Below are 25,691 nucleotides of genomic sequence, written 5' to 3' on the forward strand. Positions count from 1 at the left end.
GAGTAGTTCAGTAGCCCAATAAAACTTGAAACAACCCAATTAGTCGAATGGTGAAAGAGGAGAAGAAATTGCATTGTTTGCACTTCAAAATGGACTGTCTTTAATTTTTGTCTCTCGCTACAAAACTTATGTTTAGTGGTCAAGCATAAGTGTTCTTAAAAATTGAAGTCATGTTGGGGCATAACTTATAGTAATATATTATGAAATGAAAGTATTAATTTATGCCCCCGAAAAATTATTTTTTATAAAGGTCAAAAATTAAAAAACCAGCACAAAAGTGCAAATAACCCCAACAGATGTTCTAGAAATTAGATTGCGTTCCAACTCTCTCTCGAAGTGTTAAAACATTTATTATCCCAATAACCAAACTCTTGAACATATAAAAAGAGTGTACAAAATGGCATTTTTAAGGTCAATTGTGACTGCAAAAACAACCGCCATTGCTGCTGCTTTTGCTATTTCTTCCATTTCCTCATCTTCTTCTTCTTCTTCATCGCACTTTCAATATTATTATAATGTTATTTGTCAAGCGATAAAAAAGTCTGCTCAATATTTAATTGAGCAATTTCAGCATCCAACTTTTCACTTCGGATTTCCCACTTTTAAAATAGTATTATATTATTCATTGCGACGAATGAATAATTGGCCTTTATACTCGTGCTTTGTAAACTTCACAAGTGGGCAATATGTGAAACTTCAAACTATATATATCCATCGAAATTGAACACAAAGATCTTCCCATAACCTTTGTAGGGTTTCCCCTATTTATTTCATTGACCCGTTACATTAATAGCATGAAAAACATCATATTAGTGTAAGTTAATCATAACATTTTAAATTATCATTATTCTAGATTATCTAATGATGCTTATTAAATAGAATTACATGTAATTACCTTTAAGTGTGTTGATTATGTAAAAAAAAATTGTCGCTTTAAAGTCGCTACTCACTCACATTTCAATCCACGTTTGGTTGATAACTGATATCCCATTTTTGCCCAACCGATCCTTAAACATTGTTCATAGCTTGTTTGGTTTATTTTGATCCATTTCAAGATTTAGCTGATGTCATGACTGTCTGAAATTACATATACCTCAGGCAGGAATGCTAACTTCAGTTGTATATACTTGAACTTCAGGTAAAAATGATTACATTCCGTCTTTATCTTAAGTTAGGCTTTAAGTGAAAATAGACAAATATGGTTGAAATTGTTCCGAAATGGATAAACGTTCATATTTTCATACACTACAAATATAACTTAAATAGAGGTCCGAAAACTGCATATATGCACTTTGGCCTATTTTGTTGAAATTAAGCTTCAAAATCGATCTTGGATCCCCAACGGCCCGCAAAGCCACATCAGGAAGATACCAATCCAACAAAACAACATGTTTTTGTGCGGATTGTTCTTCATACGAACTGGTCTTTAATGTTTGCCCCTCAAATCGCAGGTCTTTCATTTTTGTCTCAGCTTCTCATTTAATGAAATTTGTGGGTCAAAGCACCCTATTTCGATGGTCTTCTAAATCGAGCATTCCGGGTTCGATCCCAAGAACATTGAAAAAAAATTAACACAAGGCAAAATTTCATAGTCGGATAAAGTTTTTTTTTTTTTTTTTTCAATGCCAGAGATATTTTCTATCACTTTTTTGTTACTTAGGGCCTGTTTGGAAAGCCACCCAGGTAATTGGAATTGGGGGTAATTTAGTGTAATTACACAAACTTGTCCGTTTGTTTGACCAAGTAATTGACAATAAAGCTTTAGGTGGGAATTTAGCGTGCACCGAGAGGGTGTAATTACACTCCTCCAATTCTCGAGGGGGGTTGAGAATTGGCGTAATTACACCCCGTAATTACTGTGGTTACTTTTTAGTTTGTTTCTTTTTTGTTTATTTTTTTCGCGTTTGATTTTAATTTATTTTTATTTCTATTATTTTAATTTCTTTTGATTTTTATTTCTATTATTTTAATTCCTTTTTTATTTTTACTTTTAAATTATTTATATTTTTTAAAATGTATTTTTTTATATTATTTAGTTTTCATTTTCTTTCTTCTCATTCCCAATTTATTTTTTCACTTTCATTTGATGGATTTTTTGTGTCAAACATTTGAATAATGTTATGGCATTATATTTATAAATATATTTATTTTTTTTGTCAAACATCTAATCCATGACGTTCTCACAAAAAAAACTTCTTTTAAGATATATATCAATTATTTTTTACAATACTAGTTACAAATATATAAGTATTAATTAATATATTTTCAAGAAACAATGTGTTATTAAATAACTAATTTAATATCACTTATAAAGGCAAATATTTTTTAAATATTAATTTTAAATTTTTTATAATTAAATTTTATTTTTAATTAAACTAATCGTGTAATTACACTTGTGCAACAAAGACGCCACGCTTGTAATTACGCTCGTACTTACGCAACGACAAACAATAGGTGCCGTCGTAATTACACAAGCAGTTGTAATTACGGATGTGTCACTACTACCTAAGTAATTACGCCAATTTCAATTACCAGGTGGCTTCCCAAACAGGCCCTTAAAGTTAAAGACTAAAGATCACCCAAGATAGGGACATTCGCGCGAATTGGCCATAAACGCGAGGGTGAGTAGTTCAGTGGCCCAATAAAACTTGAAACAACCCAATTAGTTGAATGCAGGAAAGAGGAGAAGAAATGGCATGGTTTGCACTTCAAATGGACTGGTCTTTAATTTTTGTCTCTCGCTACAAAACTTATGTTTAGTGGCCGGGCATAAGTGTTCTTAAAAATTGAAGTCACGTTGGGGCATAACTTATAGTAATATATTATGAAATGAAAGTATTAATTTATGTCCCCGCAAAATTATTTTTTATAAAGGTCAAAAATTAAAAAAAACCAGCACAAAAGAGGGACAAAAGTGGAAATAACCCCAACAGATGTTCTAGAAATTAGATTGCGTTCCAACTCTCTCTCGAAGTGTTAAAACATTTATCCAATAACCAAACTCTTGAACATATAAAAAGAGCGTACAAAATGGCATTTTTAAGGTCAATTGTGACTGCAAAAACAACCGCCATTGCTGCTGCTGCTTTTGCTATTTCTTCCATTTCCTCATCTTCTTCATCGCACTTTGAATTCCTATCGAAAAATCTAAAATTTAGCTCAATTTGTAGTTGTAATAATAATCCGATTCTCCAATTAAGCTTATCGAAGAATCTACAAAAACCGAGTCTTCCATTAGCTCTTCATATGGATACGCCTTCTTCAAATCACCAAACTTCCACCCAGGTACAATTAAAATTATTCTTTCTTAATTAATTGAATTCCTCGTTGATTCAATTTATTTGTTTTACTTTCCTTTTTAGTCTATTTCCAAAGAATCTCTCTTTATTTTGGCAATCTAAATTTTAACTTTTCACGTGAGTGATATATTTAAGATCACAAGATTAAAGGGTATTTGGTATATTCTATGTATCTTTAATTTAAGACCATGTAAAGTAAAAAATCAGACAAACAAATTAAAATGAATGGAGTATTATTATTATTATTATTATTTTTGGATTATCAATTTGGCAATCAATTAATGCTATAGTTTCTAATTCAGTAATGTGATTTTTTCATTTGCAGAATGGCGCTGTTTTGCCTGAGTTGCTGGTAAGTGTTTTGTACCAAATTTTTCTATGCATTTTTTGTTTTTAGATGGAAAAGATTTTTTGTGGGTTTTCATATTTTGAACTGTACAATTAAGTGGAGATTTTTGTACTTATAAAGAAGTCTTTATATGGTAAATATGGTATCTGTGTACTTTGGATAGTACTATGAGTAGTACATTATTTGATATAAGGAAAGGTACAATAGAGTAGTACAATATCAATCTTGGACAAATCTTTTTTCCCCTTTGCTTTAGGTAGATCAACAAATATCTAGTGTAAGAAGATAGGTCATAGCCTTATATAGTGTTGCTACCAGCAATATTTCAGTTGTCAATAAAATTCTATAGTTCTGCTTTTGAATTATCTTGCCGATAATACAAGAGGATTTTTTTTCTCCTTGATTAATTGCTTAGGTAATTTGATATTGTGCTGGCTATGATGTGATTAATTTTTCAAGGATGAAGACCTTTAATGGGGGTTTTGCCCTTCAATTGGAGTATATTTTACTGTTGATGGCTTAATGCACTAGTTTATGTCGATGATAGCCCATTTTTGTTGGCTATTGAAGCGGGTTTGGTTCGGGGAGTTGTGTTCATTTTTATTGGTTTCTTTGTGAGTTGATATATTATGCTGCATAATTGTTGTTTTCCGCATTAAACTGATTGTATTCACAACTTGGTGACAGACAGAGTTTATGGTGGACATGTCGTGTCAAGGCTGTGTTAATGCAGTCAAGAGCAAATTGCAGACTGTTGAAGGTAAGCTCTGGGAAAAAAATTGTGTCTTGTCATGAGGCGTTTTGTTTACTCCATCAATTTGTTTTAGCGTTGAAAGAGATCTTTTGTGTGGCTTTTAGGAGTTAAGAATGTGGATGTGGACCTCGATAATCAAGTAGTGAGAATTCTTGGATCTTCACCTGTGAAGACTATGAGTGAAGCCTTGGAGCAAACAGGTCGAAAAGCCCGTCTGATTGGACAAGGAGTACCGGATGGTATGTTCCAATCTTAGATCTAAATGTGTCTCTCATGTTTCCTCAGTAAGTATTATTTCAAGTTTGTGAAGCATTATGTCTTCACATCTCAGGCTATGTTAACAGGATAGCAGAACTATGTATGCTTATGATTAATAGTAATATAATAGCCTTCTAAGTGCTGAAGGGAAAGTAAAGTGCAAAAAAGAGATCTTACGCACTTCACTCATGAGCTTCAGCTTTTTCTGATTTATTTCTGATGTCATGCATCTAACTTTTGTATATGTTGAAATGCGGTGTAGATTTCCTTATATCTGCTGCTGTTGCCGAATTCAAAGGGCCAGATATTTTTGGTGTTGTTCGCTTGGCTCAAGTCAATATGGAATTAACTAGGATTGAAGCAAACATCAGTGGCCTGTCACCTGGAAAGCATGCTTGGTCAATTAACGAATTTGGTGATTTGACGAGGGGGGCAGCTAGTACCGGGAAATTGTATAGCCCAGTAAGTAACACACAAAATAACCGTTTGTTTCTCAAAAAAATTAAATATGTTACATTATCTTCTTCCGATTAACTTTTTTTTTTCTCCGGAGCATGGATTCTGCAAATAGATTTTATCCTTGCGTTGAGAAAGAGAGAATCACTATGCTTATCTATTAATTATGCAATGAGGTTTTCAACTAATCTCACTTGTGGATGCTTTCAAGTGCTTGGACTATGATATAGAAATGTTTTTAAGGGGTCCGTTGTCAATGAAATGCATCTAATACCGTGCTTTTAGTTATGGAATGGGAACTATCTCGATACTAGATATCGTTTGTCAGGACTATGTGAAACTTTTCCTCTCTCTGTCATCCAAAGGCCGAAATTAGCATCTACTTATGCTTGTTATGTTATGTTTTACCTTATATTGGAGTGTCAAAAGGAGCCAAATATATGGATGAGGTTCTAAATTCTAATGTATGGTTAGTCTGTGTGGAGCGTGTATATTCATGCTAAGATGTAGTCATACTCAGTCACTCTTCTATTTTGTTTACCCCTATCTTTCTTGTTCTAGAGACTGGGAGAAGGAGGTTAACTTACTAGGTGAAAGCCAAGAATTTAACATCTGACTTTTTTATTCCTTGCTTTGCATCAAGATAAGGTTAATGGATAAAACTGGTGAGTGCTTCCTTGGTTCTGGAAGGATCAGCCATTTCTCCCACACAGGATGCTTCCTTGATTGCTTCTATAATGAGACTGTTTGGCAACCTGGGAAACTAAAACAAGATTGGTTTTGGAAGTTCTCTTGAACAGAACTACACCCTGATCTAAAGTAGCCTCCTACACTCCCAGTATTGGCTCCCAATCTTTTATTTCAGGTTGAAAGACGGCAAGATCAGTAGGGGTTGTTTGGCAATTTCCTTTAGGAGACCTTCATTAAGGTGGTGTTTCCACAGTAATATCATAATATAAATAGGACATCTAACTATTATGCTTCTTTCCCTTACCTCTGAACATTGTGTTGAATTGTATAATCATCTCATCTAAAAGCTTAAGCTGTTAGGGAGAGAGCACTTTTATTTACTTAATTATGTTCTTAACACATTGTGTTGAAAAAGGTTGCACCAGACAGACGATCTGCTGCACTTCCTAATGTGTTTTCTCATTTTTCAGCCACTCGGTGACCTGGGCACACTGGACGTTGACGAGAAAGGCGAGGCATTTTATTCTGGAGCTAAAGAGAAGCTAAGAGTTGCTGACCTGATTGGGCGAGCTGTAGCGGTGTATGCAACTGAAGATAAATCAGATCCAGGCCTTAAAGCAGCAGTGATAGCCAGAAGTGCAGGAGTTGGTGAGAACTACAAGAAACTTTGCACTTGTGATGGTACCACTATTTGGGAAGCAACCAATAAACTCTGAACAGTTTTGCTATCTTTAGACCATTGTGATCTTTGTATAATTTATCTGTATCCTTTTTATGATCATGTAATATTCAAATTGGATGAGGCAATTTAATTTATCAAAATAAATGTCATCATTTGCTCACTCATTTCTTGGTTCCTATTCAAAGAGTCTCATTTTAATTTCAATTTCACTTCCATTAAAATCCCTGCTGACGTTTTGCAACCCTATCAAGCTGCAACCATCAAGAATTTACCCTAAACGAGTAGAAGTAGAAACTCTTATCACATGCCTTATTCGAGAAAAATGAACTTTTTCTATTGACATGCTTCAGATGTAATGAGTTCCTTTTCTTTCATTTAATTTCTTTCATTTAATAAGGAGAATACTGAAAAGAATGTTTCAAAGGAGATGTCAGCTCTTAGCTAAATAAAAATGTTATGGCGTTTACAACTCCGAGGATCAATATAAAGCAAATAGATGACATTATTGTTCCAGACTTCTAATCTTGCGAAGTACAATCTTGTCTTTCCCTTTCTGTTTATCTTCTTCGAAATGATAGAATTGTGGTCTGTGCAAAACAGCTTTTGTCTTGAGTCTAGTATACAACCATCAACGACAGTTGCAGTTGCCTAGGATGTACATGTCACCTGCCTAAAATAGCTCATGACCTATTCAGCCAAGCATAGAACAATGTGAACTGCGATAAAATGGAGTAGAAAATATGAACTCGTCCCTAGCAAGGGAGCAGCCCGTCTCTTTTAGCCATCTCGTAGAGGGCAACCGCGGTCAGAGCCTTTGCATCAGCTGTGGCACGCCATAGTTTACTGTATGGAACCACATGTACTTTAATCAGCTCACCATGGTCTCGTAGTCCTGTTTCTTTCCCCTGCAGTTGTTCAATTTTCTCTTTGCTGACATTTCCTCTGTATAGAAACAAACTGATCTCCTCATCACAACCACCCTAACATTGAAAGAACCGCAACTATTATACCATATACACTTCCATTAAAAGTTTAACAGAAACTAGCTGTTTATGCAAATATTTCTACTTTAGAAGTTAGTGGAAGCTCACAGGAGAAGGAAAAACTCTGCCCCCAGTCGATGCATCGAGAAAAGCTGTGAGGTCGACCATATCATGGACATTCAGGTGTATTCCAGTTTCTTCCTCAACCTGAGACATATATATCAAAAAGTTAATTTAGAAGTTTGGCCAAATAGTAATGTCGAACTATCTGATTTTGCCATTTACAAGTAAACTGATTATATATATATTCCAATCCATAAGTATTCAAAAACAGAACTTGGTTATACAGTACCGCGCAGTTGTCAATTATGTAAAACAAATGATTGCTTGTGATAAGGAAGTTAAAATGTTCCTATAAGGATCAGTTGGAATCACACATATACAAACATCAGCAGATTCTGGATTCCATTGAACTGCTCAGAAGAGAAGGAACTTCCATTCATTTGTGGCAAAAGGACACAATAAGAGGAATCCAGTTCATTATGCAATAATAAATCAATATACTAGAGCAGTGAGCCACGAAAAACAATGGAACAACTCCTACTCTAGAAAATTTTGAGAAAGTCCATAGTCACTATGTATGGGTCTTAATGAGTCAACTGCAGCATCTGATGACCAAGTATTGGCTCATTATATTATCTGGAGAAATTTTAATTTCATCTTTTGAAGATTCATGCATTTCTATTTCCTTGCACCTTGGGCCGTCCTCAAAAAGATACAAAAGCCTATATGGGTTGGCAACATGATTATTGGTTCTTTTTGCTGTCAATTTGGCTACTTGCAACCTCCTGCACACCTTAAAAATGGTGGTTAAATGACTATGTCTTTACCATAAAGCCTAAACTTAGACTTGAACCATAGCATTCAAAATTAAATTAGTGCCTGGAATTTTGATAAATTAACTCATTGTTGGACTTGCTTGGGAATTGGGATTGACTTGTTGACACTTCTTAATTTTCTACCTCAGTGGTACCTACTGATTGGAACTCCATGAGCATATTAGTCAACTTACTCAGAACATCCCTGCGACAGCTGCCAACAGCGACAAAACAATGCCTGCCACGACCTAACATTATCTGTGACTCAAATACTTTGCAAAAGAAAATGCCATCCCTTTTTAAATTTGTGGACAAGTACAAAGCAAATACCAGCCTTCTTTAAACATTTTCAGGACGAGACCATACAACCACATTGGGACCTTCATGATGAATTGGAGCCACTGTAATTTTTTATATTACACCGTTAGATCTAAAATAACCTTTGAAACTTAAGTGCTTCCTTTTGATTACTTAACTCTTCAGATACTGGGTTGCGAACAGAACTGTAAGAAAATCATCACTGACCAGAAAATTCTGACATCAAATATCTCTATATATGACTACGTAATAGCTTTCAGCATTATATTGCATGGGTTATTCGGGGGAAGGAAGGGGATAATGCTTTGAGAGAGAGAGAGACCTCTCGAACTGCTGTTCCAGCAAAGTCACCTTGGTCATCATCCAACATTCCTGCTGGCAATTCCAAAAGTAGCCTCCCAACTGGGACCCTAACCTTTCAAACAAGTTGAATGTATTTTAGAGTTTAGAAGTAAAAGGGGCAGAAAACTTTCATAAAATTTCCTCATCTAATCAGTACTGCGAGATATTTTTCAACGTTATACAAATGGAGGAGTTGACAGTTGGAAGACGTACCTGTTCTGTAAGCACAGCATATGTCTCACCCTCAGAATCCAAAAGGATTAGCACTGCAACAGCTGGACCCCGCGCAAAGACAATACCAGGAACCTACACTCAAAAGACGCAATGGTGACTGGAAAAAAACTACACTTGTTGCAGCCAAGGCTAAGCTACGAAAAAGGAAAATGGAAGACACACATCATTGTCTATGTAAAGAGTACTGTAATATCCATCTCTCTAAGATACTAGGACAAAAGACCAAATATAAACAAAATAAATTGAGGCCACATCTTTAAGAGAAGCTATTCATTGTCCGACTGAATGAATTACATAATCCAATGGGATGGAGAGATTCTGCTCACATACCTTTTGACCCGTCTCCTTATCAATAACATCTGCTTTGAACTTTAGAAACCCAACACGCTTTCCAAACATATCTACACCCTGCTCCGACACATAAAATGGAAAATCAGCTGTAAACCAAACTTAATGCTTGCGATAGCTGGGCCGAAAACAGATTGAAATTCTGTGTTAATCACTATGTCTCTGGTGTCAGATTGTGCGAGTGTGACTTAACATATTCAACAAAAATCCTCACACAGAACATGAAGAAGACTTCTTTTTGATCCCCTTCAGGAAGGAGAACGACTTATAGCTATGTTAAGGCAGCATGGTAATCATTAAGGAGCATAAGGTGCACAGCTAACCTAAATATTCATTGGTCTGATAAATGTTAATTGGACAAAACACACTTAATAAAGATAAAGTTAAGCAGCATCAGCATCAGTCAAGATCAAACGACAGGTCAATTTCCTCCAGCATTGTCCAATGTTGAATAAATTTAGAAGGCCATTTTCCAGTGTTGAAATATTACTATCTTCATACCTGCTCCCTCCTTCTCAAATTATTTGTCGTGATTTCTAGAAATAGTTGTCTCAGATTTTTTGTCATTTAGAAGTTCAAGAACAACAACAACATCATAGCCAAAGTGGGGCCTGGGGAGGGACCTTACCCCTACCTTGGGAGGTAGAGAGGTTGTTTCCAGTAGACCCTCGGCACAAGAACCAGCAATTCAAAGCAATATAAAAGGCATGACAAAATACTATAGAAAGCAGGATAAAGCTGACTGAACAAAAAGGAGCCCTAACTACCACAAAAAATACGCTAATCGAAGTACAAGCAACAACAAATAGTAACAGAAATCGGAAGACAGTGATCTACAAGAACAATACTATGACTACTAGTATGAAATGATAACTAGGAGTGTACGACAACACTCAACTTAGAAGTTCAAGAAAAAATTACTTATTTTTTCCCCTTTTACCGTTGGCAGTAATTGTTCTTGAAGGTTGCAAACATTTCAATTATGGGGAGATGACACATAAATAGAGTTTAGAGATTATATCATAAGACATAAGTAAGGGTAAAATAGTCCCAAAGAAACCTCCTAATTAATATCTTCTTAATATAAAGAGAAACACGAAAAATAATATAAGACGGGGGGGGAGTAAAAAAGAGCAGCTTGAGGTTGAGACCTGAATAAGAACTTGTTTTAAAGACATAGCTCCATTAGCCAGCAGTCCTGTTTCAGACTGTATGTTCTTTAACCACTGCTTGAACAATGACGATTCAATAGCATTCCTACAAGAAAATAGACCATTTCACTCAGTCAAAGCCACACTAAGAAAATTCTGAATCTTTCAATCCAAAACCACATCAAGAAAAAGGCTTAACCATTAAATAAAAATGCTTCCTTTATTTCAAATTCTTGAAAAACTTCCACAAAATCTCGCTACAAATGCATATTAAGCATGGATGGTTGAATTGTAAAAAAAAAAATCATCAGTTTATTCAAAAAACGAAAAGCCAGAGAAAAGAAGGAATAGCAACTGGAGGGACTTCCAAACAGCTAATTCAATCCAAATATACACCAAGAAAATAATGCTTCATCTTAACATAAGAATGCTTCCTTTTTATTAAAATATTGAAAAACTTGTAAAAAAAAAATACTCACCGAGAAATAATACTCCTGTTAAGCATGAAATCAAGTTGCTAAACATAGAACCTCAAAAAGAAAAAAGAAAGATCCAACAAATGGAGAGATTACCAAACAGCCCATTGAAACCAAACCCATGCCAAGAAAAATGTTTGACTTTTAACATGAAAAAGCTTCCTTTTTTTTCAAATTCTAGACAAATTTCCAAAAACCTCACTTAAAAATACCATATTAAGCGTGAATTCAAGCTGCATGCTAAAATTAGAAAACCCAACCCCACCCCAAAAACCCCAAAAAAAAAAAAAAGATATAACAAATGGATGGAATTCCAAACAGATCATTGAATCCAAACCCATGTTAAAGAAAAATATTTGACTTTTAACATGCAAAAGCTACTTTTTCAAAATCTTGAAAAACATCCAAAAAAAAACTCAATAGAAATACCATATTAAGCGTGAATTACGCAAGTTGCATGTTAAAAATAGAACCCCAAAAAGAAAAAAAGAAAGATCCAACAAATGGAGGGATTTCCAAACAGTCAAACCCATGCCTAGAAAAATGTTTTGATTTTTTACATGAAAAGCTTCCTTTTTTCAAAATCTTGAAAAACATCCAAAAAAAAAAAAAAAAAAAACTCAGTACAAATACCATATTAAAGTGTGAATTACGCTAGTTGAATGGTAAAAATAGATACCTGAACAGAGAAAATAAAGAAAAAGGCTTCTTCTTTTTTTTTTTTTTTTCAAATTTTAGCCAAAAAATTTCTAAAACTTCACTTACAAATACCATACTAGGCTAGTTGAATGCTAAAAATAGAAGACCCAAAAAACAGAAAAGAAAGAAATAGTAAATGGAAGAAAGGGAGTTGCCTGAAGTGAGTATCGGAGACGCCTGGAGCAGCCACAATGGAAACTGGTTGGTCTCGTTGAGCTGGAAGATTGATGACGTGGCTATGTTGTGAAGTTGACATTTTGACAGAGAAGGTTCGAGTACAAGGTTTAGGCCAAAGGGTTGATGAGGAGAAAGGAAATTCGTTAAAGAATGCATGTCCACAACGTGGCATTGCTACTCTCATCATTTCCGGCTGGCACGGCGTAGTTCAAATTATGGATATATTTTATACAAATTATGAAGACCGAAGAGGTGAATTGCAGGGTCTTTTGCATTTTCCACTTATAATAGTCCCGTTTGGTCAACATTTTAAAATGCTTTTTGTCATATATACTTTTCCCACAAGAAAATACTTTAAAAAATATTCTTATCAATATTGACGAAGTAATTTGTACTTACCAAGATTAACGGAGGGAATAACAAGTTTAGGTCAAGCACTTTCTGTTCCTCTTGGATCTTTTTACGAGATTCCCTGGGGCGAATGTACGTAGAAAAAATGGATCACGTAAATTCATTATCACATGATTAAACTCGATATAGTATGTATATAATTTTTAAAATATATTTAATACTAACTGAAGAAACTCATGATCAAACAAGACCGAGTGAAGCACTGATTAAGTGCTAGCTTAAATCCCTTCAAGTCGAGGGCTTGAACCCTACAAAATGCATTTTTAGATTATTATTATTTTTTAAACTTCTAAACATCCTTATTTGCTCGCCAAATTGATGTCACTATATAATAGTGAACCCATCCTCTTAAAATGCTAAATGTGCATTTGATTCCACCACACATCTTGGAATTGGAGTTAATCTCGCGTCTATATCGAGTTAAGGATAATCAAAACTCTCTCTAACACACGCACACGGCACGCCCACAAATGTGACAATTGGAGAGAGACGAAAGGAAACGAGTCAAAACCCACTGAATTCGGTATTGGGGCATTTATTCTAGAGCAAACGCACATATACACCAAGGGAAAGAACAACTAAATCTACATCTCTGAAAGTATCCAGTCCTACTACAAGAGTGCTGAGGGAAGAAAACTTCAGAAACCGGTAGATTTGGCTCAAACACTATATTTGTATTTAAAAAACTCATTTAATACGTATAAATAATCTATCCAGAACCCTGTAAACAAAACATATTGTGATTCTGAACCTATTAACTACAATTTCTGGCTCCGCTTCTGGCCTAGAGCAAGATATGGCACAATTTCCTCAACCAGAAGCTAGGCATCAAAGAGAAAATCCAACTTCACCCAGCAGCATCTTCCTCTTGCCTCATTAAACTAAACCTGATGTTGAATTTGTGTGCATACGATCTCAAAGCACACCCAAGTCTTCATGATCTCAAGGGATGCAGCCACTAAGCCAATCTTGGAGGCAGCACTCAGAAGTGAGAACTCACCCCTTGGTGTTGGATGTTGAATTTGCCCTAGATTGCCGTGGTGAACATATTACTACCAAGTGGCAACAAATCCTGATAATTCTGAGAGGAAACTTCAAAATGGAATGGATCAACAAACCATAGATATGGACACGTGGGAAAGCCAATCCATAATCCTGACTTCTGAGTGAAATTAACAATTGTAAGTAATTGTCACATCACTTCTTGCTAAATAGAAGAAAAGTCGATCAGTATATCCACGATTGTCTGTTTCATTCATGTGACGAAATTTCAAGGGACCAATGATCAATGGTGGACATGTAGTCTTATTTTGGTAATATTAACAACTTGAGTTAAATAAGCCAAAGCTGAATTATCTCATCTACAATATACAAAGGTGAAATTAACAATTTGAGTCAATGACTTCCACATAAATTTAAAGCTCTCACTAAAATGCCGGGTGAAAAACTTATCACTCGTGTATGAATAAAAAAGTCAAATACGCAGAAAACACACGGTTTACTTCCTTTTTTTCTTTTGGATAAGGTAAATAAGTTTATTAGAACAATGGGAAAATCAACTAGGTTGCACATACGGTATGCACCCAGTAGAAATATGTGGTCTGCAAGATTAGCAACTTCCACAACAGATTTTATTTTGCTAAGAAAAAGTAACTTTCTCAACAGATGCACCTTTCTCTTGCCTCGAAGCATTTTCACCAGAGGCATAACCCAAGAAAAGACACGTTAAAGGCAAGTAATGAGAGTCAGATATGTTACCATTATCAATAAAAATGAGTCTCAGATATATTGTATACCTCAATTGTCTATAGCCGTGCACTGATTTTATTCATGCTTAATGAGTCCGTAGTCCCTGATGTAGAATCATGTATTTCTTTTGTTGTCCCTCTTGTTGCTTTCTTGCTTTTATTTTGGTAACTAAGATAAGACAGTGACTGCAACCACGAAACCAACGTCGGTTTCCGTGTAACATCATCTGATTCTGCAACATGTTGATATAATTCATTGAGAACCATATCCTGGCCACTGGAAGGTAATTTAACAACCAACTGTGCCAGTGACTTCATCAAACTAGGCAGAACCTGAGAGCGGAAAAAAAAAAAAAAGTTAACTGTTTTTATCTGTCACGTCAAGTGCATTATATTGGCACATTAGCCATAAATCTTTGCTAGGATACCTAAGACAAATCAGCATTTGCATAGTTGAAACATCTATCCATTTTCCAAACCTTTTATGTAAATTCAAGAAAGAGCAGCTACAAATTATACCAGGTACCCAAATTTTCGAATGACAGAAGAAACAAGAAGTTAAACAATTAAAGTGAAGTACCACTCATATTCAATATTTGATATCCATGGAATACTCAAGTTCTCTTATGATTGAACTTGTCACTGTGCAGCATTAGGTTGCCCAGTTAAAGACAGACACTGTTACTACATTACCTGTATATCAACAAGAGAAAGGAGACGGAAAAGTAAATCCATCATCTTCTTGATATGCTCCAGCTCTCCATCCCAACTCTTCCACAAGTGAGTTTCTGGAGTATTATTGGCTGAACTACAAAGGCTATCAGCTTTTTCAATGAGACAGTGGATGCAATAGAATATAGATGGGCTTCCAGCAGGCAGATGTCTAGCCAGTGCAACAACTCCAGAAGCCATTCCCTCAAAAGGAGTAATCCCAGGGTATCCCTAAATTTTTCAGTTAAATCAGAAAACAAGTTCAAGCATCACAGCAGTTAACTTTGATAGCTTTTATTACCTCTAAAGATCTTTTGACATAATAGAATACAAGTTGCTCCTTTAATGCAACTCTTTCATCTGGATCAGCATCCTTCTCAGAGGACATGAAAGCGACAAACACCGAGTGTGAGGCTTTAGCCACTTTCCCAGTTGGATGCCCCATGTATCTGGTTAAATGTATTAAGGAAATTTCTATATATTCAACAAGGTTTCACTTTCCTACTTGTTTCTAGACCTATCCATCTGATGCAGGATACAGGAACATGGTTGAAGCCAGCACCTTGCGGAATACAGAGGCTGGTATACATTCAATACATGTTGGGATTACTCGAAGATAAAATGAGATCCGAGCAGTCTGCACTTCATCAGTAGTCCACAGATATTCCATTTTCTGAAAGCTAGAAGGTACTGCAAGAAAAAAAGGGATGTTTTGAGAAAGACTGTAATATAGCAAACATATTGATAATTAATAACATGAAGGAAAAAGTCACAACCAGCTTGGTTTGTCAAATCATCATAAGATGGAATAGATTCCACAAATGACACACAGGCATGTTCATTCTCCTGAACCCTAGTAAGAACTGCTCTGATCGTATCCATATACTCAGGCAAGCGCATTCTGCGGAAATATTCCATACAAGAAAATGCAACCAATATCCTCACTGAAAGTCTCATTTGAATTTCTTGGGGAGCACTAAAACTTAACTTGTGCTTTGTTACTTCCAAGGCAAAGACCACAACCATGAGGAAAGCTGATTCTGCAATTTTTTCCAGATTCCCTAATAGCGCTTCCTCCCTGCCTCGAAGCATCAAAGCAACCTGCCGATGCCACATATAGACATCCCGACAGTAATTCCATATGATATCCTCCACTGCACTTCGGTTTTCTTCATCAGCTAAGACATATTGATTGCAAAAGACACCAGTTATGGCCCCTGCTTCCTTAAAAATACTGCTGTCTAGATGTTGCTGGACCTCATTGAGAACTAATCCCACCAAGTTACCAGAAGGCGATTCTTGGATTTTGACATAAATGCGTGGCAAGGGGAAAATTTCAGTCAACAAAGCTTTAGTGAGGCATAGAAACACATGAGGTTGGTAAGAAAATGGTCCACTTTTAGATAAAGCTAACGATATACACTGTAACAGAAAGGAGTTTCTTGGCTCCATGGTAGCATAATCAGCATCTCCAGCACTAGAAACTAAACCATGCGCAATAATCTCGATACGTTCCTCTGCAGAAGTCTTTATCCCCATTAGTGCTTCCTGTTTAGATCTATTGATGACTCTCAGTACTCCAGCAGTAGCCATGACCACAGCAAACAAAGAGAATGTTGGTCGTGTATTTTTCAATACCTCTCTATTAAAAAGATCAATCTTGTCTGCGGAGCGAAAATTGATAACATTTGAAAAACTCCATTCTGTCAGGTGCAGTATCATGAGCCCATTAGACACACTAGCAGAAGGACCATCACTTTTGTCCCACAATTCCATTAAACAACTGAGAACTCTAACAAAATAATTGTTTGTAGAAGAAGATAGAGCATAGCCAATTCCAGCAAGAACATTCGGAATTGTCCTTTCAGACAAACGGATCAATCTATAGTCTTCTTCAAGGAGCTGGCAGAGCAATTTCAAGCAAACCGTTTTAGATTTTTCGGATGCTGAAGGTACAAATGAAAGAGCACCAAGAAGGAGAACACCTTCAGAGAAGAAAGATAAGCTTTTGTTTGAATGAATATGTCCAGAGAAAAGGTGCAAGAGGACCTCAACCGCTGAATCAATGACCCCAGGAGAATGTCTAGATGATTTCCTAACCCAAATGTATAGAAGCCTGACAAATAAAGGATAAGATTCCTGCGGAAGGGAGATTTTTTGCGAGGACAAAAGAGACAACAGAAGCTTCGCTTGTGGATCAGCAATATAAAGAGAGAACTGAGCATTGACGAGTGTCCTCAGAGATTGGAGGTGATTTGAATTAAATAACTGATTTTGAAGGGAGTCCCTAAGATCAGCCCATGCTCGGATGATAACTTGGGCTGATGCTGAAGAAGGATGATTCAGCGTCACGTTCTCGTGGGTCCCACTGCTGCTGCGTAGCCATTCTTCAAGGAATACATATTCAGGTCTCTTTGCCATCATTTAAATTATACAACTGCAAAACCAAATGTTGCAAGCAATAAATATAAAAGGACTGCTACATGCGCTAAAGCAAAATGGACATAGCTAAGACCCTACTAATTTTCTACCGAAGTCTCATCAATGAACCTTATTCACCACAAAATTTGGTCCAAATTCAGGTACAAGATTTAGGCGATTAAAAGTTACCCACCACCTAAATGACATATATTTTCCACAACAGTGAACCCAGCTTCATGGAAACAAGAGTAACTAGTAGTGCCTGCTTGGCCATGGATACTTTTCACTTTTTTCCGGAATTTTATTCTGGAAGACTGTTTGGACATAGAATTGTCACAAGTCTCCGGAATTCGAAAAACTCCAAAAAAGTTGTTTTCAGAATTTTCACTCCAAATCGCTCACAAAAATTCAAAAACAACTCCATTTTGTATTCATGTCCAAACACAACTCCAACTTCCAAATACCATTTTCAACTTGAAAACAAATACTCCCTCCGTCCCAATTTGTTTGAAGGTTGACCAGTTTGGGGAGTCAAACAGCTTTTTCTTTGACTTAATTTTAAATATAGATTCTTCGAGTATTTTATAATAAAATTTAAATATATGAAAAGAGTTGGAGAAAATCGTAGTCAAAGAAAGAGTTGTTTGACTCCCAAACTGGTCAACCTTTAAACAAATTGCGACGGAGGGAGTACTACTTTTTTCCAAATTTCACAATTCTTATGTCCAAACACCCACGTAATGCTTTGGGAGGGGGTTAGATATGTTCAGTTCTTTTGACAAAATTATTCAACAATAGTATTGCAAATAGCAAGAGGAAAGTTATAGATAACATTTTCGCTCCAGTCTTATGAACGGATCAAAGGGAAGAGGCTAAAAAAGGACAACAGAATTTACTCAAAAAGTTGAATATGGGAAGTGTTCCTCTTCCTCCCTTAACATTTCCAAATTCATAAGCAACAAACAATAGTGACAAGTAGGATGATTTTTCTACATTTCATTGCAGTAAGTTTGACATTTCGAAACAAGTAAAACAAAAAACAGTAGCACTAACTACCTAAGGCTTCTCTAATCAATTAAGCTAAGCACATAAGGGAAACTTGAAATGAAATTGAACAGTCAAGAGCAAAATTCTGAAATCTTTCTTTTATAACTGATAAATCCTTTGATTGCCAGTGACACACGGTTCAAAACTCAGTGGATAATGGCCCAAAAAATCCAAAATTTTAGTTGCAAGATAAAGGGAAATCCAATAAAAAAGTACTAGTCCGGAAAATTAGAGTCAGAGACGACTCAGATAGCAAAGATAGGTGCTTTCTACCAACATTAACTTCTCTTAGGACTTTCATCGAACAGGAAGCATTCACCAAATGAACAGAATTAACAGCAATTTTATGGATAGCAAATGAGACAAAATCGACCACAATAAGCAGAACGTTGAAAAAGACAAACACCCACATAGGAAAAATCGAAAATTTACCTACTCTTCGAGCTGTCACTTAAAGAGTGCCAAGCTTTCTGGGTTCGCAATAAGCTTCAAAACAGCAGTTGCTGAAAGATTATAATTTTTGTTTTTGGTCTTATTAAAAAAAAATAAAAAAAATTGGACCCTTCAATTACAAGAAGACACAATTTGCGGGTTTTAGTGCAATTTCTGAGAAAAGAAAAACTGTGAAGTTGGATAGCTATGGTGACGCAAGGAGTAACTACTGCTCCCTCCGGATTAAAAAAAAAAAAAAAAAAAAGTCCGACTTAGTCATTTGTACACCTTTAAAAAAATATTAATTTTTAAATAAAAATAGATAATTTACTTAAATTATTCCTAATTAAATAAGTATTAAAATTTAATCATATAATATTTAATAAGGGCAAATAAGAAAAAATAAAGTTAATTCTTTTTTGATTTCCTGAGTGAACTCTTTTTTCGATCCAAAAAAAAAGGTTAAGTGGACTTTTTTTATCCGGAGGGAGTATTCTCGTATTTATTTCTTTTAGGTGTCACTATATCCAAGAAGTATACATTTTAAAGTGAGAAAAAAAAACAATTTGGAGTAATACTATCGAATAACGAGAAAGGCAATATTAGAGGTACTAGCAAAATATGGCCGTGCGATGCACGAGCTCAATATAGTTATTCAATTTAATTAGTGAGTTTTTAAGGTTTGTATTTTATAAATAACTTTTAATAACATTGTAATTGTTATTATATATAGCAATATATACAAAATGTATTTTACGTACTATCACTTTAGTTATAATAAAAAAAAATAGAGTTTAAAAATTAAAAACATATGATGGAATTAAGTCATTGAGATAGAAAGAGTCGGACTTTTTTCTCCTTGTCATGACAATGAAAGTTGTTCATCGATATGAAGAAAAAAAAATTAGTAAGAATATGAGGGAAAATTAATATTTTGATTCTAGATTTTTTCTTTGAATTCTTTAATATCTTATATGTACTCCGACAGGTTGATATTCATCGCAATTAACTAACTGTTCAGATCTAAACATAAGAACTATTGTTGTATATATTGAATTTTTTAAAAGAAAAACTAATAAAAAAAATTTATTAAATTAATGAAAAAATATTTCTATTATATATAAGTCCCTTAAAGGGACGAACACAGCTTTAAACAGCTGTCCCAAAAGCTTCACAAATTGTACCTGCAATGAATGCTTATATCATAAACTATATAATTTGTACACTTTACCCAACTGTTTTCCGGTCATAGTACTTAATATTTATTCTCTTCTCATGTATAAACGTATGCGCTTCAATTTTGATTCTCTGACACATTTATTTCCTCTATGCACTTTTACTTGTTCACTTTTGACTTTTCACGTTCTTGCCGAGTTTTTATTCTCTTCTCATGTATAGGCATATACAGTTCAATTTTAATTGTCTTACACAAAGTTATTTCCTCGGTACACTTTTACTTGTTCACTTTTGACTTTTCACGTTTTTTAAGAATTAGTAAATCCCACATAGATGTATGTCATAAGATCTTGAATATTTATTTTTTCTCATGTATACACGCATGCACTTCAATTTTAATTCTCCGACACATATTTGTTTTCTCCGTGCACTTTTACTTGTTAACTTTTGACTTTTCACGTTCTTCTTGCCGAATATTTATTTTCTTCTCATATATACATATATGCACTTCAATTTTAAAGGGAGTGAACACGACTTTAAATAGGCTATACCAAAAAAGCTTCCATGATTTTACCCGCAATGAATGCTTATACCATAAGCAATATAACTTCTACACTTTACCCAACTATTTTCCTATCTCACGTGGACATTTCTAATATGTCATAGTACTTAATATTTATTCTATAGACGTATCCACTTCAATTTTAATTCCCTGACACATTTATTTCCTCTGTGCACTTTTACTTGTTCACTCTGGACTTTTCACGTTCTTGAAAAATATAATATGTGTGTGTCCAAATTACTTGTTTATTTATAAAACCAAAATAAAATTAACCCTTTCTAATAATATTCTTGAAAATAGTCTATTTGAGAGAGACTGTGACAAATGTCTAAGTGGGATAAAAAAAGTAGTTGGTTAAAGTGTACACTTTATATAACTTTTGGTACAAATTTGCATTGCTCTTGTTCGTCCTCTTTTCACGTTTAAAGTATTAAGATTGAAGGAAAACTCATTTTCCTTCTTTGTCAATACTTTACTTATCTCACTCTCCTTTGCATTCTCTGATAATTGTTTCTTTACATTTATAAAGTGTATCACTTTATATTTTCATTTCGGAGTTAAAATTTGGTGATTTACGATATAACATATTATATTTCTAATATGTCATATAATATTTATTCCATAGACGTATGCACTTCAATTTTAATTATTCGACACATTTATTTCCTCATATTTTTTAATTAATTTAACAAAAATATTTTATTAGTTTTGATTTTTAAAAAAATCAATATATACAACAATGGTTCTTATGTTTGGATTTGAACAGTTAATTCATTGAGATGTATATCAACTTGTCGGTATACATATAAGATATTAAACAATTTAGAAAAAAAATCTAAAATCAAAATATTAATTTTCCCTCACCTTCTTACTAATTTTTTTTTTCACATTGATGAACAACTTTCATTGTCATGACTATGACAAATTTTTAAAAATTATTTACAAAATACAAACCTTAAAGACAGGCTAATTAAAGTGAATAAACATGTTCGGCTCGTGCATCGCACGGGCATATATGGCTAGTATGTTAATAAGGGGTAAATTAGTTACATTATAATTTTTTATATAACAATTATAGATAAAAAGAATTGTTACAAAGAAATCAAAATTAGAAAGATATATGTTATATCGTAAGTCACCAAATTTTAATTCCGAAATGAAAATATAAAGTAATACATTTTATAAATGTAAAGAAACAATAATTAGAGAATGAGAAGGAGAGTAAAATAATTTGGACATATATTTTTAGTAATGTGGCCAAGTAGTATGGGACGGAAGGAGTACTTCATTTATTAATTCTTAAAGAACGCGAAAAGCCAAAAGTGAACAAGTAAAAGTGCACGGAGGAAATAAATATGTGTCGAGAATTAAAATTGAAGTGCATACGTGTATAGATGAGAAGAAAATAAATATTCAGTACTATGACATATATTCACGTGGGATAAAAAAATAATTGGTTAAATTATATAATTTATATAACTTTTGGTATAAATTTGCATTGCTAAGAAAACAAAAAGGCTCAGTAGCAGCTGAGAATGGGCACAGGAACACTGATTAGGAATAGCACAAATTCAAAAAGCAAGGGAAATGAAAGTGATTAGACTCCAGATGTTCTAGATAAATAAAGAGGTAACCATGTGTAAGCCAAAATAGGGCAATTGAAAGGCACCTGTGGTTAAAGGAGAAGCCAAATATAGGCTGAACTTTATGATATAACTTACGTTGCTTTTAGTACAATCATCTGTTATTGTGTTCGTACTGCCTTTCCGTTTATATATAATAGAAATATAAAAAATAAAAAATAAAAAAGAAAGGCAATATTAGATCTTGTCTTAAAAATAGTTCTAATATAATTTAAATTAAATTAAAAGGATTTCAGTACTTGCCCTAACTTGGATTGGTCCAAATTATAATACTTTTCAAATTTGAGATATTGTGTTCTTTTGTCGAATTAAAATTACAAAAATGTGTTCAAAATGTCATTATTCTACAGAAAATGAGCTAAAACCCAATAGACCATATCGAAGTGGGGTTTCTTTCTGCTTATGACCATGTAAAGACTACATACAAGATGATGATTATAATTTATAAGGCTCGTAATGTTTTGTAAATAGTAGAGACTCACTTGAAGGTAATAAAGTATTTGACTTTACTAAATATACTATGTCTTTGCCTTATATATATAGTTAATATGCAATTTTAATTAATACTCAGTATATAAATTGCGTTCTCTTGATGAATAGTTTAAATCGAATATCAACCATGTTCCGTCTCAATTTTGGAGCGTGATGATGGTGGTGAATGATGTAAAAACTAATTTAGAGTGGTAGAACAAGTTAAATCTTCAACAGAGAGAAAATGGGGGAAGAAGTGGTAAATATTTCACACAATCATGGACTAAACACAGTAAGTACAAAAGTTAAAATACCCACAATTCCAACCATGAGAGCTGCCAAAATTTGTGACTATGTCAGAAGACTTGCTGTCTCTTGTCAGTATTTCATTGTTTTATCTGAATCCAATTGCTCAAATATGGGCAGCAGAGAATATTAATATTATTAAAACAACAAAAAGTTAGAGAAGAAAAAAAATATCAAAATCTAGTCTCTGCCATGGAACTCAAAATCTCACCTCCCAAGAATATTGCAAGCAAAAAAGACTGCTATAGTGGTAGTACTCCTTTCAAAAAAAAAAAAAAAAAAAAAAAATTCCTTTAAGAATTTTCAGTTCATTCTGTTATTATCTCATTCTTCTTCTTGCTATTTTGTGCAGTGTCAAATGGAGGAGAGAAATGTTCAAGTTCAATTGAACTTGGGCTGAATCTTGGGCTTAGCTACTCAAAGTTTAGTACTAATGGATATGGATTTACATTTCTACAGAGGCAAGAATTAGAGCAACAATTTTGCATCTACAAGTACATAGAAGCTGGGCTACCTGTTCCTTCTCATCTCATTATTCCTATATGCAAGTCTATAACTTGCTCCTTAAAAGGTCTTCATGATGGTGTTTATCAACATTGTCCCAATTGTAAGTTTCCATCTAGCTCTTACAGAAATTTTTCCTTGTTCTGTTTTTCTTGATGAATTGGATTCAAGTTAAGCCCAAAATGTTATTTCTACTTTGGTTTAGCAAACATGCTAAGTGATACGTTAATGTTGTTATTAAAATAGTAGTTCCTTGTTAGAATTGAATGTTATGATTTGCTCATTGAGTCTTTCATCAAGGTTTTAAATTTAAAAGTGTCCTTTAAAAGCAAAAATTACGCCTCATTCATGATATGTAAAATCTTGCTCATGTGCATTCAACTTAACCAAACCAAATGTCACTCATGTCCAATGTTGGGTAAAATTTACGTACAGCCATTTTTCAGCCTTTATATAATTGAAAAATAATTATTATTATGGAGTTTCAAATTCTACTAGAAAAAGTCACGAAATTATCATTGAGTTTCACTTGTGCAGATTTGAAACCTCGTAACAATATCTATTTTTAAAGACAGGTCAAAAAGTGGTGAATAGGCGTTATTTCCACTCCAACATTTTGTGGTGGGCTATGTATTAACCCCCTCCCCAAGTCTAAATATTAGCGCTTTGACAAACTAAATTTATTTCAAAGTATTTGACGTTGTAGAAACATGAAGTACTTTACTATGTCTTTCTTCCAAATTCTCATTATTTCAAATAGTAGAGTGGAGTGTTAACTGATGAAAAAAAAGAGTGAAGTGTTAATTAACCGAGACGTTTAATAAAGAGATAAATCGTAGTCTAGACAAATACTCTTATGATTAAAACTATCAATTTCTTTTTAAGAGTTTAAGTTATATATACCGTTAGTATAAATTTATATTATCAAGTCATTCAAATGATATCTACGAGTAAGCCTTCTTAAAATGTGGATTTATATTCTTCAAAATAAGAGACAAATGTATATAACTTAAACTTTTTCGAGGGACGTACAGAAATCTTCAAAGACAGTATGGACCAAATGTAATAAAATTTTCTGAGTTTTTGCAGTGATGGGGTATGGCCACTTGTGTTGGGAACATAGCATGGAACCAGAACCAAGGAGGTGTAGGAGGACTGATGGCAAGAAATGGAGATGCAGCAAAAGTGTTATTCAGAACCAGAAATACTGTGAGAAGCACATGCATAGAGGCCGCCAGCGTTCAAGAAAGTATGTGGAACCAGCTTCATCCAATTTGCAATTGTCTAGTTCTAAAATTAAAAGCAACAAAGCCATGAGAGTAGCATCACAAGCTCATCAAAATTCAGAACCAGACACGCTACCTTCTCCATTGCACTACCAATAAATTAACTAGGGATTTGGGGTTGGGTTTCGCCTTGCATCCAAGTGATCTCTCTTCTTCTTTTATGGTATTTCTAGTTAGTGCGATTTAATTGAGGGTTCAGTTGATTTGAAATGTGATGTAATAAGACAATGATTCTAGTCTTTTTTTTAAATCACGGTGGTGTTCGGATCAACTTGTGAGCATTTCGATTATTTTACCAGGCTTGCTATTTCCCACAAGTGCATGTGCCGAGTAACTATTTTTTCTTTTGTAGAGTAACTATATTCACTAAGGGGATTGTTTGGTTCAAAACAAAGTTATAATTTATACAGGATAGATAATTTTACTTTTTATATGGAATAAATAATCTTGTGATTTTAGTCTAAGATTTATCTTGGTTTTGGCTAATACCCACAAGCAAACATTGAATAAATTTAATTCCAAATTTTATACTGAAATAACTCATAATCCCTATAACCAAACGGTCCCCTAAGACTTAACCAAATGAAGAAAAAAGAAGAAGATATAATTTCAAAGTTTGCGTCCATTTTATTGACTACCATTAAATGCGACAATATTACTGGTTATAGAAGGCTATAATAATGATTAAGCTTCCCTTTATCGTTTAGCAAATTAAAGAGGCCAATTACATAATGATCTTCTTGATTGAGTCTTTTGCTCTGTCAACCAACTTGATTGCCAATTAGGCAATTACAATCTCCAACCCATTTTTATATGAACAATCTTGACTTTCATAGAGTTCGATAAAATCATAAATTTGAAAAAGTCATTATCTTGAAT

General features: G+C 34.1%; 4 protein-coding genes across 11 annotated transcripts in view; 2 read left to right on the forward strand and 2 right to left on the reverse strand.

Annotated features, from left to right (window-relative positions):
* The window catches only part of LOC132043754 (copper chaperone for superoxide dismutase, chloroplastic/cytosolic), a 63,591-nt gene extending 56,939 nt beyond the window's left edge, over nt 1-6,652 (forward strand). The window contains exons 1-7 of one of the 5 annotated variants that reach the window (XM_059434219.1): nt 398-472; nt 3,115-3,285; nt 3,625-3,651; nt 4,336-4,408; nt 4,507-4,641; nt 4,923-5,122; nt 6,277-6,652. In XM_059434219.1, coding sequence (XP_059290202.1) covers nt 398-472; nt 3,115-3,285; nt 3,625-3,651; nt 4,336-4,408; nt 4,507-4,641; nt 4,923-5,122; nt 6,277-6,522 — 927 coding nt within the window. In that variant the 3' untranslated portion in view covers nt 6,523-6,652. Of the gene's footprint in view, nt 1-397; nt 473-2,980; nt 3,286-3,624; nt 3,652-3,993; nt 4,064-4,335; nt 4,409-4,506; nt 4,642-4,922; nt 5,123-6,276 lie in introns of those variants that run through there. The other 4 variants (XM_059434218.1, XM_059434217.1, XM_059434220.1 and 1 more) reach the window with 4 other exon arrangements.
* Nucleotides 6,653-6,900: 248 nt separating this feature from the next.
* On the reverse strand, nt 6,901-12,284 carry LOC132043756 (nudix hydrolase 14, chloroplastic). The gene is made up of 7 exons (XM_059434221.1): nt 12,073-12,284; nt 10,743-10,848; nt 9,574-9,651; nt 9,223-9,315; nt 8,990-9,082; nt 7,580-7,678; nt 6,901-7,468 (listed from the first exon to the last, which is right to left on the reverse strand). The coding sequence occupies exons 1-7, from the start codon at nt 12,279-12,281 to the stop codon at nt 7,241-7,243; spliced, it is 906 nt and encodes a 301-aa protein (XP_059290204.1). The 5' UTR covers nt 12,282-12,284; the 3' UTR covers nt 6,901-7,240.
* Nucleotides 12,285-13,152: 868 nt separating this feature from the next.
* On the reverse strand, nt 13,153-19,083 carry LOC132043813 (uncharacterized). 4 transcript variants are annotated; one of them, XM_059434281.1, is made up of 7 exons: nt 18,865-19,083; nt 15,741-17,401; nt 15,504-15,654; nt 15,266-15,413; nt 14,947-15,195; nt 14,302-14,586; nt 13,153-13,586 (listed from the first exon to the last, which is right to left on the reverse strand). In XM_059434281.1, the coding sequence occupies exons 2-6, from the start codon at nt 17,386-17,388 to the stop codon at nt 14,311-14,313; spliced, it is 2,472 nt and encodes an 823-aa protein (XP_059290264.1). In that variant the 5' UTR covers nt 17,389-17,401; nt 18,865-19,083; the 3' UTR covers nt 13,153-13,586; nt 14,302-14,310. The 4 variants fall into 4 exon arrangements, with proteins under 4 accessions (XP_059290264.1, XP_059290262.1, XP_059290261.1 ...); XM_059434279.1 differs by having other exon boundaries at nt 13,153-13,664; XM_059434278.1 differs by having other exon boundaries at nt 13,153-13,667.
* Nucleotides 19,084-23,029: 3,946 nt separating this feature from the next.
* On the forward strand, nt 23,030-25,129 carry LOC132043784 (growth-regulating factor 12-like). The gene is made up of 3 exons (XM_059434253.1): nt 23,030-23,272; nt 23,375-23,629; nt 24,616-25,129. Exons 1-3 carry the CDS (start codon nt 23,215-23,217, stop codon nt 24,909-24,911), a joined length of 609 nt encoding a protein of 202 aa, XP_059290236.1. The 5' UTR covers nt 23,030-23,214; the 3' UTR covers nt 24,912-25,129.
* Nucleotides 25,130-25,691: the final 562 nt, after the last annotated feature.

This window comes from Lycium ferocissimum, unplaced genomic scaffold (assembly GCF_029784015.1).
Source record: "Lycium ferocissimum isolate CSIRO_LF1 unplaced genomic scaffold, AGI_CSIRO_Lferr_CH_V1 ctg285, whole genome shotgun sequence".
Lineage (NCBI taxonomy): Eukaryota > Viridiplantae > Streptophyta > Magnoliopsida > Solanales > Solanaceae > Lycium > Lycium ferocissimum.